Source organism: Eublepharis macularius, chromosome 12 (genome assembly GCF_028583425.1).
Source record: "Eublepharis macularius isolate TG4126 chromosome 12, MPM_Emac_v1.0, whole genome shotgun sequence".
In the NCBI taxonomy this organism is placed as follows: Eukaryota; Metazoa; Chordata; class Lepidosauria; order Squamata; family Eublepharidae; genus Eublepharis; species Eublepharis macularius.
The window spans coordinates 11,887,850-11,904,263 of record NC_072801.1 but is presented as its reverse complement, the minus strand read 5'-3'; the positions used below and the strand labels follow the sequence as shown (position 1 = coordinate 11,904,263).

Here is a 16,414-nt window from a genome sequence, read left to right as displayed (position 1 = left end):
ACCTTGCTCCAGACTTTGTTACTTTATCTTTATCTTATCTTACTCTGCCTATCTAACAACAGTTGGGGGTGGCCAGTCTACACTGATTACTCCTTTTTAATAGCTCTTATCTTAAACTGGGCCTCTTTTCATAACATCCCCCCTTTACTGTTGTGAATATACAAAATATTGACCTAATGGATTTACACTGCAGTGCACCTGATGAAGTGAGCTCTGACACATGAAAGCTTATGCTGGAATAAATTTTGCTGTTCTTTGAGGTGCCACTGGACTCCCCTTTTATTTCCCCCCCAGCTATGATTTCCAGAATACTTAGGGAAGGGCTAACTGTTTGAGTGATCTAAAACTAGTGTGTATGGATAGTCAGTGTAGCTGGTCCCCAGAAACTCAGTTCAGACAATACTGGTGCAAGCAGTGCCCCATCGAGGGCTGGGAGCCAGATCCCCAGAGCCGGAGAGCCCATGGCCCAGGTGCAGGACCTCCGTCACCCTCTGTTCCCAACCATGGAGAAAGGAGACCAGCCACTGCAAGGCGCTCCCACGGATCCCCACGTTGGCAAGGTGGTGGGTCAACAGGTCACAGTCAACCATGTTGAACGCTGCTGTGAGATCTATCAGTATCAGCAGCGCCAACCTACCTCGATCCAGGTATCTGCAGAGATCATCTATGAGGGCGACCAATGTAGGAGTCAGAGAGGACCCCCACACCCGGCCAAGGACATGAAATATGGGTTGTTTGCTTGTGCACTGTTAAGTGCAGTGGAAATTATTCAAGCAACCAGGTTTACTAGATGTTTGTTGTGTTTCTGTTGCTCCTTCCTTCTTTCTCTTTCGCTGCATGATAAATGGGGCTCCCTAGATTGACCAGCTCAAACACTGGTTGAATAAAGTGGAGGAGGAATGCAAGCTGGAGAGAAACCAATCTCTGAAGCTCAAGAACGACATTGAGAACCGGCCCAAAAAAGAACAAGTTCTGGAACTGGAGCGGGAGAACGAGATGCTGAAGACGAAGATTCAGGAGTTGCAATCCATCATTCAGGTGAACGGCGAGCCGTTTCTGAAGGTGGGTTCACACATTACAAAGGCATCATGGCGGAAATAAGCATTTCATTCACGTGTGTTGGGATTCCATGCTTGGAATCCAGTTGAGGAGTATGTCAATTTGGATTGGGACCATGGCATGTGGGGGGAAGGAGCGTAAACCTACCCGACTGCTGTTTTCCTAGCCTTTGTAATGTTTGAATCAGCCTTCATGAGTGACCAAGGCCTATAAACAGGTGATATTCATATTTAGTTCATATTTAGTGGTGTGCAGGGCTTTTTTCAGCAGGAATGCGGTGGAATGGCGTTCCGGCACCTCTTGAAAATGGTCACATGGCTGGTGGCCCCGCCCCCTGATCTCCAGACAGAGGGGAGTTTAGATTGCCCTCGGTGCCAAGCGGGGCGGGGCCACCAGCCATGTGACCATTTTCTCCAAGGGCAACCCACTGAGTTCCACCACCTCTTTTCCCAGAAAAAAAGCCCTGGTGGCGTGCAGTATGGATAGTGTAACTTAAAGTGGGGAGAGGAAAGCAGAATAAATCTTTTTAAAAGAAGAGGAAATCCATCCAAGTGTGTTTAGCTTGCCAAAAACCACTTTCCTTGGTGCAGAATTTTTTAGCCCACAGGGACTTGTTTATGCGTAGTGCTTTCCCTATGCACTTCAAAATTATTTTGACTCAGAAACAACGACAACCCAGTAAGGTAGGCCAGAAGTATTACCTTCACATTACAGCTGGCAGGCTGACATTGAGAAAACAGAAGTTGTCCTAAATCTGCTTGGCATAGTCATGGCAGAGAGCCAGTTTGGAGTAATGGTTAAGAGCAGTAGAACTCTAATCTGGAGAATCGGGTTTGATTCCCCACTCCTCCACTTGGTGACCTTGGGCTGGTCACAGCTCTCTCCGAGCTCTCTCAGCCCCACCCACCTCACAGGTTGATTGTTGTGGGGATAATAATAATATACTTCGTAAACCGTTCTGAGTGGGTGTAAAGTTGTCCCGAAGGACGGTATATAAATTGAATGTTAAAAAATATTTTGAAGAAAGGATTTCCTAGTTTCAAAATCACTATGACAGCCAATGTGGTGCAATAGTTAGAGCGCCGGACCAGAGTTAAGGAGAATCGGGTTTGAATCCCTGCTCTTGCTGTGGAAGCTTGCTGGGTGACCTTAGGCCAGTCGTGCTCTGTCGGCCTAACCTACCTCACAGGGGTAGTGTTGATAAAACGGAGGAGACAACAACAATGTAGTTAGCTGCTTTGGGTCCCCCCAATGAGAAGAAAAGCTGGGTGTAAATATCTAAATAAATAAATAAGAGCTTTCAAGGAATAGGTTGGCAACTTTAGAGTGTGGAGAATTGCGGGGGGCGGGGACTGGAGAGTTTTCAAGGGCATTTCAAAATTTGAATGTTTTCCGGTCTCAATTAGAACGGCCCCTTCCATTACAAAGAGGAACCAAGCGATGCGCTGATCCTTTTCTGGCAGATATCTGGCAACTGATCCAAGAATGACGCTCAAACCTAGATAGCCTCTGCATTGAAGACACTTCAGATTTCTTCACGCCAGATGATGTCTTCGGGGGCAGGGCAGGAGAGATGCACAACAAATAATAATTTGGGCGCAAGCGTTAATCAATTAATCAGCGTGACTAACTTGAGCTTAATCACAAGTTGGAAATAAAGCAGCAGAAAATAGAGCTGTAATTAATTGGAGCCAGACGTATTGGTTCCTCCCCAGGCAAGAGACGTGCCTGCAGCTACAATCCCCTGCGTGCTTAGGCAGGAGTAAGCACCGAACTCGGTGGGAATTAACTCCCAGGAAATGTGCCATTGATCAGGATATCTGTAGGTCTGGAGATCACGGATCTTATTAAATAGGGTTCTTTTCCCCCAGCAAACTTTTCTCATGGCATGCTTTTCACCTTTTTGACACCCACTTTTTGAGACTTATTTTTTGGACAGCAGATTACTTAAAGGCAGAAGGGGAGGGGAGAGCAGGTTGCAGCCAAGAAGGAAATGTGAGTTCTCTTGAGATGACAGAGGGGGGCTCTAGGCATGGATTTTCCATTATTCGGTGTGTGTTGCCCTGAAATGTCTCCTGCTTGTTTTAAAAACTTCTCTGCTGGTTTTCCGAAGCTCCTTTCTACGGCAAATGAGTTCAAGAGCAAGCAGAGAAGTTACTCAAAAGTCCTTGGCAGGTAGAATCCCTAAGTTCTCCACAACAAACACGCAGGTGTATTGGTTGAAGTAACTTTATTAGAGATCCATCAAGTTCAAGATGCTCAGACAGCTGAAATTGGCAGAAGTGACGTACATGGGGTTGGTGATGTTAGTTATAGGGAAGGTTCCCACCATTAGGACAGGGACCGTTAAAGTTCGGGCGTGAAGGAGTCGGGGGGGGGTGAAGAGGAGAAGCCAGGTTTAGGCTAGACAGAACAAAGAATGAAATCATCTCAGTTCCCAAGAAGGATACATTTCGAGCTGGCCACAGCCAGCCTTCAAGGACACTTGCTGGAGGCTGCGGGGAAAGAGAAAGTAAATACTTGCAAGATAACCTACTGGCTTAACATCAATAAGAAACTTCTCATGCCCTCAGAGGACCAGTACAGAACACAGAATACATTCATGGCAGATACGCAGGCAGGCATATATGACAGCTGGACCTGAAAGTGATCAGGGCAGGGGGTCTAAACTGCAGGCTCTTTTACCATCCAAGTCCTGGCTGAGGAATCCTGGGAAGGCTTTCTTGTAAGCCTAGGCTTCCCTGAAGATACCTAAAATCATAGCAATCCAACCTGTTTCTTCTTTCCTCGCCTGCTTTCTCTGTACCTTTAAACTTTCTCCATCTTACAGGCTGGGAAACCTGGTTTGCCAGATTCAGATAAAGCCATTTTGGATATCCTGGAGCATGACCGCAAAGAGGCACTAGAGGATCGCCAGGAGTTGGTCAATAGGATCTTCAGCCTCCAGGAAGAGATCCGCCATGCAGAAGTCCTCCGAGATAAGGTGAAGTGGAAAGCGGGTGGGCGGAAAGACCCAAAATGGAAACTCAAGCTGGCTTCTATCGCTGCCTGTTGGGATTCTCGTGGATCTCCTTTATTTTGTGGATCTCCATTTTCTGAAGAAACAGGTGCCACGTAGGACAGGGTCACTTGCTCTAGCTGGCCTGTTGCCTCCTACTGCTCAGCATGGTGCATCTCTGCTTTCCTCTTTCTTCCACCAGCATTATTTCATGACAAAAACATGTGAGGTTACAAGTAAAGAACTTTGAGAGCTTGCAGTGGTGCTGCTCAGCCTGGCCTGCTGCCTTCACTAAGCCTCTGAGCAATTTAGAATTGAGCATTTCAGCTGCCTTCTTGAAAACATGCTTAATATTCCATGCTGTAAAGTAAGCATGGGAAAAGTTGTGTCATTTAACAGTCAATATATTTTACGATCTTGCATGCCTCTTTGAACCCCTGTCCAGGTTGTACCAGAGAGCATGTGCCCCTCCTCATTTTATATTATGGTTGACAAACTTTCCTCTTGCTGTGATGCTTTGCTTGTAAATGAATTCATTGCAGAGTATGACTCAGTCCCTGAAACATTTGTCTCCTCCTGCAAGCTGGACCGAAACCTCTGGCACAGGGAGATGGATAGCTGGGCTCTGTTCCTCGGAGCAGACTAGACCTTATCGATTGCTTTGATGCACTGGGCTTATTGATTGATCTTTTTTTCATTTGCAGTACCTTGAAGAGAAGCAAGAACTGGAGTTAAAATGCTCAACTCTGGGGAAAGACTGTGAAATGTACAAGCATCGAATGACAACGGTGATGATTCAACTGGATGAAGTGGAGAAGGAAAGAGACCAGGTATTTGAAAATCCCTAGTGGAGAGAGGGGAAAGGAAAGGAGTGGCTGCCAGCCTCACACCCGGGGATTCACACCCCTCCAATCCCCTCTTTTCCACTATGCCTTGTCACACGGTGGTCGATTACTCCTTGGAACATATTTTCGGTCACTGGGCAAATATGATGGTATCATTTACCTGACAAGGTTCAGAAGGTGTCTTTGTTCCTCATTTTCAGAAGGGGTTATAAATGAAGTTGAGAGAAACTACAGCTGGAAAACTAGGGGGAGGTGGTTTAGATGAGTCTTTTGTTACTGTTGCCTTGGGCAACTTTGTCCTTCCTGATATCCCCGATCTTCACTTTAAAGTAATTTGAGCCGGGGGACTTCAAACAAGCCACCTTGAGCCATGGAGAAAGGTGACATATAAATATTTTAACACATCAGTCAATCTATTCATGGAGCCATCTCTCTTTAGCAAGGCAGTAGATAATTTTATTTACTTTTATTTTATTTACGTCATTTATAGTCCGCCTTTCTCACTGAGACTCAAGGCGGATTACACAGTATGAGGTTAATACAATCAGTATCAAGTAAGTACATTTCAATACAATACCGTAAGGTAAACGTATACAAGTTTAAAGGCATAGCATTAGCAAGGATCCAAGACACAGTAGACGTTTTCTTAAAGTTCTGCCAAGGATCGTGGGGAGAATTTATAATTTGGGACGAAGTGACATTGGAGCATCCGTTGCATGGAATCAAGTATCTGATCTGTCTCACTTTTGCAGGCGTTCCGTTCTCGTGATGAGGCACAAACACAGTACTCACAATGCTTGATTGAGAAGGACAAGTACCGGAAGCAGATCCGGGAACTGGAGGAAAAGAATGATGAACTGCGGATTGAGGTGGTTCGGAAAGAGGCCTGCATCATTAACTTAGAAAGCAAAGTCCGACGTCTCTCTAAGGACAGCTGCTATGACCAGGTAGTGCTAAGAAAAGTGGCTTCTCTGGTCTCTCGCTTGGGGGTCTGTCTCTTCAGGTCTTACTTTTGTTGATGGGGACACCGATATATTTTCAGAATGCACAAAGAATTACAAAATGTGAACGCATCCAGTACAATGTTTGCAAGCATCCTGCATCAAACGTTAAGCCAAGAAACAGGATTGGATGCTGTTCCCTTTTAAGTGCACACAGGGTGGCAAACTCCAGTTTACTGCCATGAAATGTGTGAAATGTCCTTCCATGCTTTGACCATAAGCTAATATGGAGGTGGATGGAACTTTAGTTTACAATTTTCTGTGTTTTTCAACAGTAATGTCATGAGTTTGAGGTGGTGAGGTAGGGATGGGAGAAGCTGAATTCAGTTTATTTTAGAAGATCTCAGTTTCTAACAGCGCTTCCAAAGAGCTAGTAATCAGTTCAGTCTTAATCTTGAACAAAAAAAAAAAAGTTCAGCCAGAAAGGAAAAAGCTGCTGAATGCCAAAAGCACCAAGGATCTTTCTAAGATCTGGCTCCAGGTGCTTTTGAGAACCTAACATGAATTTCATACGGTCCCTCAGGGCTTTTCGTTCTATCAAATCTGCCTCTTATCATCTTGGGAACAGGGCAAAATACAGTAGTCTGTAGCCAGTGTCCATGGACTTCCTGATTGGTAGTGCTGCCCTTCGGCTTCCTGATTGTTATGGCAAATGTTCTCCTTTGGCCAGAGATGGGTGGTGGGGCACAGGTTGATTCCCTGCCTGACTTCACTCAGGTCCCTGCAGACACCCTCACCAAAACGGCCAGCGCTGGGAAAATCTTATGACTCACCAGGGCCTCTTGACAGCTGTGGAGCTTTGGTCAATGACCCAAGTAGTCCGGATTCTGAATTTGTCTCTAGGTCTGTTGTGTGAGCACACAGCCAGTAAGTGGTTGTTGTGCTGGATGCAGGGCTTTTTTTCTGGGAAAAGAGGTGGTGGAACTCAGTGGGTTGCCCGTGGAGAAAATGGCCACATGGCTGGTGGCCCCGACCCCTGATCTCCAGACAGAGGGGAGTTGAGATGGCCCTCCGCGCCACTCGGAGGTCAATCTCAACTCCCCTCCGTCTGGAGATCAGGGGGCGGGGCCACCAGCCATGTGACCATTTTCAAGAGGTTCCGGAACTCCATTCCACCGCATTCCCACTGAAAAAACGCCCTGGCTGGATGAATTGTTGGATGTGAAGCAGTAAGGAAACCACTTCTTTTTCTTCTTCTTCTTTTTTTTTTCTTCAAGAGCTTACCAAGGAATTTGCCCCTCACCATAATTTCTCAGACTCTAGAAATACCCAGCCCAAAAATAAATGGCCAGGAAGCTGACGACTCCTCGACCTCTGAGGAGTCTCCTGAAGACAGCAAATTCTTCATCGTAGATCAGCCTCGATTCAGAAGGCGGATGAACCTGAAGGGTATCCAGGTATGCTCCAGGGTGTGGCTGAACAGCTGGCAGACAAGGTTTGGCTTGTGCTGTGGGGTGTGGTCGGGTGAGGAAGAACCTCAGGCACAGAAACATGGTCATGGTTGCATTGTCTGATATCCAACAACCTCGTGGCTCCCCCTGTTACCCGAAGCTTCCTCACACGGGGCCGCTGCTCTTTCTGCTTTCTTCTCCTTCTTCAGAGCCAACCTTTTGCATTAAGCTTTTGGCTTTAAATTCAAGCCTAACTGAAAAGAAGATGAAGTGCGTGTCCCGGAGTCATATTTTTACCTCTTCCCTCTGATGGTACAATTCGGTCACCTTTATGGAAAGCCATGGAGATGGCAGAGCCCTTAAAATAATCGCTTCTGTGGTGTTCTGCTGAGAGCACTTTGGTGATTAGAATAAAAAACAATTCCTTGCTCCATAATAGTGGCAACTTTTTTTTTTCTTTTTTGGAGACTTGGAGCAATGTCCTCATGCTGGTGTAAACTTTTTTAAAAAGCTGATGGACAGTTGATGGGAAACTTTTCTATTGGCTGGAAGGTATAACAGGAAGGAGGCAGCCGAAACAACCCAGAGCAAAATTAGCTGCCTAATTCAGAGTTAAATTAAGTTATGTCTTATTCATTCAAGTGGAAGGGGGGGGGACGTGCTTAAAGTCCTTGATTCCACTTGATTAAATGAGTAACTGGTTCTTCTGCTGCACTGGTAAAACTACTGTGATTTTGCTATAATGAAAGAACCGTGGGTCTCTTCCAGTCTATGTAAAATTACTTTCCATAGCCTTTGTACTCATTAGTGCCAGAAACAAAACACAACAAGTTACAATACAAGGTAGAGATGCCGCCAAAATCCAAGATTTCCTGGATCCCAATGGCAGATATGGGGATTTATCCAGACTTGAGTCAGGGTTTACCCAGAGGCAGCCCAAAATGTGAAGATCTCTTAGTATCTTAGTAGTAGGGCCAATCCAGCCTAGGGATCCCCAAGCAAGCTACAACCTGAGTAGCTTCAGGGCCTCCCCACACCCTGTTTGGAGATGTCTGGGCCGCAGTTGGTCACCAAGGATGTTACAGAAGCATGTCAAGAGCTTGGCTAGCTCACCGTTAATACAGACTCCAAATTGCTTCCCATATGTGTAGGATATTTGTATCAGTCAATCAGGAGTCAAGCCCATCCTTAATGTCATCACACGCCCAAAGCTGAGTTTGATTTCTGTCTCTTTTCCAGCTGCCACGAATGAAATCCCCTGTGGGTACCAGCAAGGCACCAGATTTTCAAGGTCAGAGAGGGAACCCGCATCCCTGTTGTTTTGATTTGCCAGTCTTACTTAATGCTAAGCTGCTTCACTTGTTCTAGCCAACATTTCCGACACAACAAATGCAAAACTAGCCCTGAAAAACAAAAGTGCAGGGCAGTTCCTGCAGGGCCGGGGGGGGGGGGGTTGTCACTGATAAAAAAACAATTTTTAAAAGCACTTGAAATAGACAGGTGTTTGGCTGTACAATGTTTTCCATCCCAAAATGCTGAAAATATCCTTATTGGCACCAGTGTGGCCAGTACCAGTGCTGGGCCTGTGGAAGGCTTGCTCTGATTTTTCACTTTGTCCTGGCCTCCCAGGAAGGCTGGTGGCAGATGGAAATTCAGAGCACCTGGATCTTTCTCTTAGACAAACAAGAGGTGGTTATGGAATATAGATGCAGAGCGATTTGAGTGTTCTTTGCCACAATGAACCCCAGTTTGGATAGGTGCAGCATGGGGAAGGGAGATTTAACTCTTTAGCCCTGTGTCATTCTCCCAGCCTCAGAATCTGCTGTCACAGCCCATTTCCCAGTCCAGCAGGTTCAGCAACAGAGCTGACCAGGCAAGAGTGGCTGTCGCAGCAAAGGTCTGCCGTGACCTGAGGAATCTCATACTGGACCTGGTTGCCCCGCCCCCTCCTGTTCTCCTGGGTAGGGCCCTGATCCTGGCAAGACTCAGAGCTTCGAGTAGGACTCTGTGATGAAAGATCCAAGCTGCTAGCCATGCCTCGGTTGGTAGTCTGGGCTCTGGACTGACCATCTGCAAAGACTTGCCACCTACATTGTTCCTACATTGAGAGCCAGTTTGGTGTAGTGATTAAGAGTGGCAGAACTCTAATTTGGAGAACCAGGTTTGATCCCCCACTCCTCCACCTGAAGCCAGCTGGGTGACCCTGGGTCAGTCACAGCTCTCTGGAACTCTCTCAGCCCCACCCACCTCACAGGGTGATTGTCGTGAGGATAATAACAACACACTTTGTAAACCGCTCTGAGTGGGTGTTAAGTTGTCCTGAAGGGTGGTATATAAATCAAATGTTGTTATTATTCCTGGAGTGAGCTTAGATGTTCTGTAGATGGACAAGTCCAGTCCGGGGGTCCCTGGTTCCCATCGTGGAGTTCCCTCCTAGCTAGTGGGCTTGGGACTTCTCTCTGGGACTGAGCTAAGGACCTTCCACTATAGTACATGCTTGAAGCCACAAAGCTGCCATATACTGAATCAGCTCATTGGTTATCCAGATCAGTATTGTCTACCCTAACCGGCAGCAACTCAGCAGAATCTCAGAATCTCTAAGGGGTCTCACACACCCCTTAATGACTGAGCCTTTAATTGGGGGTGCTGGAGGTGGAACCCGGGATAGACCTTCAATATGCAAAGCAGATGCTCTAGCACTAAGCCACACTTCGTGTCCTCATGAAAGATGGTATCATTTTCATACTGCATGTCGAAGTGTCATCCACAAAACCCTACCTAAAACTTTCCCATCATTGGAGAGGAGGGGGAGGAGTTAGCCTACTATTATCCTGACTTGCTATTCTGTTGTGTATTGGGGGAGGGATTTGTTTACATTATAAAAAAATCATTTATGGGTTCATGTTTGATAGTTTGGGGCAGGCAAGAGATACTTTTAGAGAGGATTTGAGTGAGAATATCATCCTGGCAGAGAATGCTCCAAATTCCTGAGACCTTGGGGTGGGTTGGGGGTTGAATAAAGAGGACAGTATGGGATAACATCAGCAAGTAGAAAAGGTCTTTTGTGGGTCATCAAATAGAAAAAATAAAGAGAACGCATTGTACGCATGCAGGGATGATAAGCCAACATTGAGCAATAATCATATGTGTTAGAAATCTTGTTTGCACAAAAGAATTTCCATCGAAGCAAAACGTAATGCCGATATCTTGGGTGTCTTTCATCCTCTCTGAGTTTCTCTCGCTTTTCATTCCTGAATCCAGCAGTTCGAGGATACGAAGAGGACAGGGGCGAAGCCAGTAGCAGCCACACAGACACCAGTTCCTCTAATCCCATTTCCATCAGTAACTCGGCAGGCAGTTGTGAAGTTGGCAAAATCGTAAGGAACTCATGGGGCATTCTCTACCCTTTTATTATGTAGTTCTACCCTGCTGCCACTTCTGTGTTAGTGGTGACCCCAATTGTTTTACCAGCCTACAAACATAATCCTTGTAAAGTCTTTTTATTAGAGTGTTATTAACCTTTTCATGTAAAAAAGGAAGAAAAAAAATCTCTTCTACCTGAGTTGCGTTTATTTTCAAGATAATTCAGCAGGGTTATTGCAACACCCCATGTTCTTTCAATTTTAACACTTAGTGGTTGAAAAGATAAGACAGTGAGCCTCACATTGCTTGCAACTGATTATTTTTAGCAGAATATTTAAGATCCCTGCTAGGATCTTGTGCCGTTCATAGCCACAAGCAACAGTTGGGTCAGGAAGAGAGGCCGCTGGCAGCCATGGGTTTCAGCACAGGCCAGCCAATCCATTTCTCTCCTGCCCAGCCGTGTTCCAATAGTCTCCCCAAGGTAGACATCCCATTATATGCAATGTGATCACTGGCACAGCAGGTACAGCTAGATAGAGTGAAGTTGATCGAATGGTGTGTTAATAAAATGCCTGGCAAGGAACAGAAATGCCTTGCTGGAGGAATGTTAGAAATGTTGTCGCCAGGAATTTTTTTTAAAAAGTAACCTTGTAATAGCTAGGATAGTGGTGGCAAGGAAAGAGACTGCCAACTATAGGCATGAATTCCAGGCTGCCCGGATTTCTCTACATATGCAGAATTTGCACTGACTCTTTTTTTGTTTCAGTAGAAAAGAGCAAGAGCCCAGTAGCACCTATAAGACTAACAAAATGTGTGGTAGGGTAGGAGCTCTTGAGAGTCACAGCTCACTTCTTTGTGAACTGTGACTCTTGAAAGCTCCTACCCTACCACAAATTTTGGCCATTTCCACGCTATTCACCTTCAATCGGAACGCCGCGGAATGTTGCGAATAAAACCCAGAAGATAGCGTTTTCTCACGTGAGTTTTGCGTGATGTCACACAAAACTCGTGCGAGAAAACGCTATCTTCCACAGTTTTTTTGCAACGTTCTGAGGCGTTCCAATTGTAGGTGAGTAGTGTGGAAACAAGCCTTTGTTAGTCTTATAGGTGCTACTGGACTCTTGCTGTTTTCTACAGCTACAGACAGACTAACACAGCTACCCATCATGATCTTTTTTGTTGCTTCTGATATTTAGGAAGGGACAATCATGGTGTCACGGGCTGGACTCGGGTTCAAATCTCCATGCAGCAGTGGTGGGGTCTTTGCATGGGAGGGAATTCCTTACCTCCCATTGCAAAGTCCTTCTGGCCACCATGAGGATGTTTGATCAGATACATTCTGGAATAATCCCACACTTCCTAGGAGCATGGGGACTCAGTTTGGGTTAGGATCACAGTGTGTGGAGAGAGAAATTATGTCCCCCCCACACACACACACACAATTTGTTTTCCCGATCTGAAATGGCCCTGGGAACTGCTATTTGCCCCACTGGGGTAACAATGTGGGGATGGACCGTAATTTTGGCGGCCCCTGATAGTCTGATGTCGAACCGCATAACCCCTGAGTTTGGGATGCTTCAAGAATCGGCCTATTGTCATGCTCTAGCAGCCTCAGGATTTTCATTTTCATGTAGCATCTCTGGATTGGAAGTAAAGTCTTTATTCATTTCTTTTCATTTCATCTTTTGGAATCAAGCAAACCCTTCGAAATCGCAACCCCAGCATTATGTCTACAACCCCAGAGCCACCAGGGAATGATTCCATCGTTCGCCGATACAAAGAAGACGCTCCCCCTAGCAGGTAGGTGCAACAGGACCAACCCAGAACGTGCTGCCAGTGCCAGAGTGCCATCTTGGCTTTGCTGGCCTTGCAAGGTCATGGCTTCAGCACGCATAATTATGCTCGATTGCAGAAGCGTAGCCATGTCTGTTCTGCAGCAAAAATGCAGAAGAGACAAAATGTTGATTTGCCGTTGAGAGAAGTGATCTGGTCATTCCCTTGAGAGCTTATGGAATCCTAGAGGGGGGCACTGGGTGTGAAATTTCCAAACTGTTATTCTCTCCACCCCCCGGTGATTCTTCATGAGACTCCAGCCCGTTATCAAATTTCCCTCTGAATACAAAGGCCCTTTTCACACTACTTACCTGCTCCTGGAACGTTGCGAAATATTGTGCAAAAAACGCACAAGATAGCATCTTCTCACGAGAGCGCGCAAAACTCTTGCGAGAAGACGCTATCTTCCACGGTTTTTGCACAATATTTCGCAACGTTCCAGGAGCAGGTAAGTAGTGTGAAAAGGGCCAAAGTCTGATAGCCTCTCATTGAGTAAGGAAATGGGGCCATCTATATACTGAAAAATGTCCATTTATGACATCTATGAAAAGACATCCTGATGAGGACTGAGCATGCTCATTGCCTCACAGCAAGCAGGGGATGTTGAGGGCATCCAGTCACAGGGGGAAAATCAGAAAAATGAATGGGGGGGGGCAGATTCAGGAGACATGGCCTCCCTTGCGGTCCTAGGATGCTGGGCAGGTCATGTGATGTGCTTTCATATGATGCTTTGGTTAGGGGTATCTGTGGTGTGAGAGGGGGAGGGATCTTTGGCTGGGCACCTGTAGTGGCTCTCAACGGCTCTGCCAGAAAATCAGCCACTTGCGTCTCAGAGCTAAAACACCCGAGATTTACGCGAAGATGCTCAAATGAAGGGAAACTCAGTGTTTGTCAATTTCTCCTCTACAGAGCCAGCAAAGAGAGCTCCTCAGAGAGTTTGTTAATTTCATCTTCGCCTCCCAGAAGGGGAGGTGAAACTGACAGAGCCTTCCAGGGCACAAAGATGAAATAAACAAACCCTCTGAGGAGCCATCTCCATGGCCCTGTAGAGACAGGAAATTGACAAAGCCTTCCAATCTGTCTTTTAGAACTCGGCTTCCCAGCTAACATTGCGTCTCCCTTCACTTGAGCGTTCTCGTGTAATTTGTCTCCTGTGTTTTAGCTCTCAGTCCCTCTGTCCTTTTCCAAGGTGCGCTCTCCCTAGCATGGGAAACTATTCTCATACAAACAAATGCAAACAGCTGCCCATGCTTACAATGGAAAAGTTTGTGCATGCGACAGTGGAAGAGAATTTTGGATTCTAAGGGAGGGAGTAGTGCAGGGGTGTTTGTTGCCTAAAATAATTAATTGGAAGTGTTCACAGGCAGCTTAGGGGGAAAGGGGGGAGGGGAGGAAACAGCTACTAGTAAATAGCAAAAATCAGTTGGCCTATCATTTCAGTCTGTTGTGGATTCTTTCTCTACACAGGATTTTCAAGGCTTCCTTTACCTGTGCCAACTTTTCTCTCAGTCTTTCATCTTACATACTGTGGCGTGTGGCCTGCTCTGCCTCCCGTCTGTTACACATTCTGCAGCATTTCCTCTTCCTCCTGAGGCTCGCAATTGCCCCAGATCTGAGGGCTTGAATGCATCCCCCCTAAAGCAGTCCTGCACATCTTGGTACCCCATAGTTCTCTACCAAAAGTTCTGCTCCGTTGGTTCAGCGGAAAGTTCCTTTTGCAATTTGATGAGTGCTGGCAGTGCTTAGTTTTTTGCCAGATGCCATGGGGGTGGTTCAGACGGGCATGCTTGGGGAAGGAGGAGTTCCGAATGCAAAATTCTTCTGGCTATCTTAACACTTGGGAGCATTTCTCAGATGACTTGGGAAGGACTAGCTGTGGAGAACCTGGATGCTCCATGGAAGCTTATGCTGTCAGGACTGTGGCCCACAGCACTTCCATCTTGCTTTCCTCCCTTGCTGTAATTTTCCAGTATTTGTTTTTGTGTGCAGGTTCATAGGAGCAGCTGGGTTCCCAAGACGGTCTTATCTGGGATGGCTCACCACAGCGACCTTGGAGCCGTTACTTTCACATTCTGTCCTAACTGGGCAGACAGGGGGGGGGGGGGATGGTTTGGAGGGTTTGATATACTGTAACCAGCCTTAACACGTCATTCTCAACAAGAGTTCTGTGTACAGCCAAAGCTTCTCTGAGCCTTTGGATTATCTATGGACACTTGCATATTCTGAATATATATTCTCTCAATAAATAACCTTTGACTCAAGAGACCCTGGATTTCTTGCTGCAAGGGGTGGGAGATGAAATTAGAGTATCCTGCCTTCCATAGACTGACATATGCAGGATGCCCTGAAGGTCACTGGCTCCCACCTTACCTCAACTGCAGATTCATTTCTTGGCCGGGCTTTGTTCTGCCTCTGCAATATGGGCATTATAACACTGCCTTCCTTGCAGGACTGTTGTAGGGATTACTGTGATTGTGTGTGAGAATCACCTTTACACGAGAACTTAAAAGTAGCCTTGATGGATCAGACCAATAGCCCATCTAGTCCTGCATCCTGTTTCTAACAATATTAACTTGTTCTCCTTCTTAAAAGAAATAATGGGGGAGGGGAGGTTTACACACATTCCCTTTCTATGTTTCACTGAGGTTCTGTCAAACAGGGGGTGCAGGCTTTTCAAAGCACTGCAAAAAAAAAACCCCTGCTCAATCTGTTTAACCAAACGAGGATCAGGGATGAGATGTAGGGAACATTTGGTAAATGTAAGCAAATGGCTCCAGCTGTTGTTAGCAAAAACTCAAACTATATCATACAGGAAAGGGAGAGGAGAGAAATGTAGGGAGTGAGAGACGACAGCAGAATCCTGCAAGAAAGGCCATAGTAACCAGCCTCTAATTTGGTCCTAAGAGAGCTCAAAAGGGAAACTGAACATTATTCAGCGGTTGTCTTAATTTCTTCTCTGCTGTTCGGTTATTATACAGATTCTAGGTGCAGTGTCGGCAAAAAACCCCCAGGGGGGAAGTCTGTATAAAAATGTCAGGATATTTTTTCTACAGTATTTGACGAGGTGACTGGAGTGCCTCCGTTTTTTTTTTTTTTTTTGGCTAGTGCAGCATCTGAGATACTTTCCTTAGACAGGAGTATCACCGCAGGTGACCCTGTGACATTTTGCACGCATTGTGTACTAGTAGAAAGAGCTCCTCTGCATAGAACAGACCTTCCGTGTGCAGCTTAGCGAAACACTTCAAAGGTAAGAGGCAGAAATAACAAGAGCAGAACATGAGCTCATTCAGGGCTGCCACGGGAAAATGGATATTATACTGTCCCCTCCTGCGAGGAACCTCATGACATCTCTCCCAGGTCCTAGGGGTTCTTTTTTTAGAAGCCCCCTATTGATCGGCCACTCCTTCTTTCGCATCCCTCTCTGGATGTTCCTTCTCTGGCCTGTCGACAACTCTTCTTCAGTCACACGCCTTGCTCTGACGGCTCAGTCTGTTGGTACTGTCTTGCTGTTTCACCTGCCAATTCAGACAGGCTCAAAGACGCCTTTGCTTCGAGCCTTCCTCTACTGGCTGCTGAATGCTAGGATGTGTAGAGGAGAAAGAAAACGACTTTTTTCCTTTGTTTTAGCCTGACCGAAGAAGACAACGATAGTTTTGTCTATGAGGCATCAGAGCTGGAAGGTAAGAACTCAGAGAAGGCTGTTTCTTGACATTTGGATGGTGTTGCAAGCACCATCATAGGCGGATGCTCAGCTGGAACTACCAACATTTCACGATTGACCCCATCCCCAATGACAGCCATTTTGTGGTTGGTTGCACCCCTGACCCATAGAAGCCATTTTGTGGTGGTGCCCATTATCTATTCTCAGAATACATAAAGTTCCCACGGGCTCAACAAATTGAGTAGTTCTTGCCCTAGACACAC

At 46.1% G+C, this 16,414-nt stretch overlaps 1 protein-coding gene across 1 annotated transcript in view; it reads left to right on the top strand.

The window, feature by feature from the left end:
* The window catches only part of CARD11 (caspase recruitment domain family member 11), a 112,356-nt gene that overhangs the window by 57,567 nt on the left and 38,375 nt on the right, over window positions 1-16,414 (top strand). The window contains exons 5-13 of the mRNA XM_054995271.1: window positions 859-1,038; window positions 3,890-4,042; window positions 4,762-4,887; window positions 5,655-5,849; window positions 7,121-7,300; window positions 8,534-8,585; window positions 10,556-10,671; window positions 12,354-12,457; window positions 16,118-16,170. Of these exons, the coding sequence (XP_054851246.1) occupies window positions 859-1,038; window positions 3,890-4,042; window positions 4,762-4,887; window positions 5,655-5,849; window positions 7,121-7,300; window positions 8,534-8,585; window positions 10,556-10,671; window positions 12,354-12,457; window positions 16,118-16,170 (1,159 nt within the window). The remainder of the gene's footprint in view (window positions 1-858; window positions 1,039-3,889; window positions 4,043-4,761; window positions 4,888-5,654; window positions 5,850-7,120; window positions 7,301-8,533; window positions 8,586-10,555; window positions 10,672-12,353; window positions 12,458-16,117; window positions 16,171-16,414) is intronic.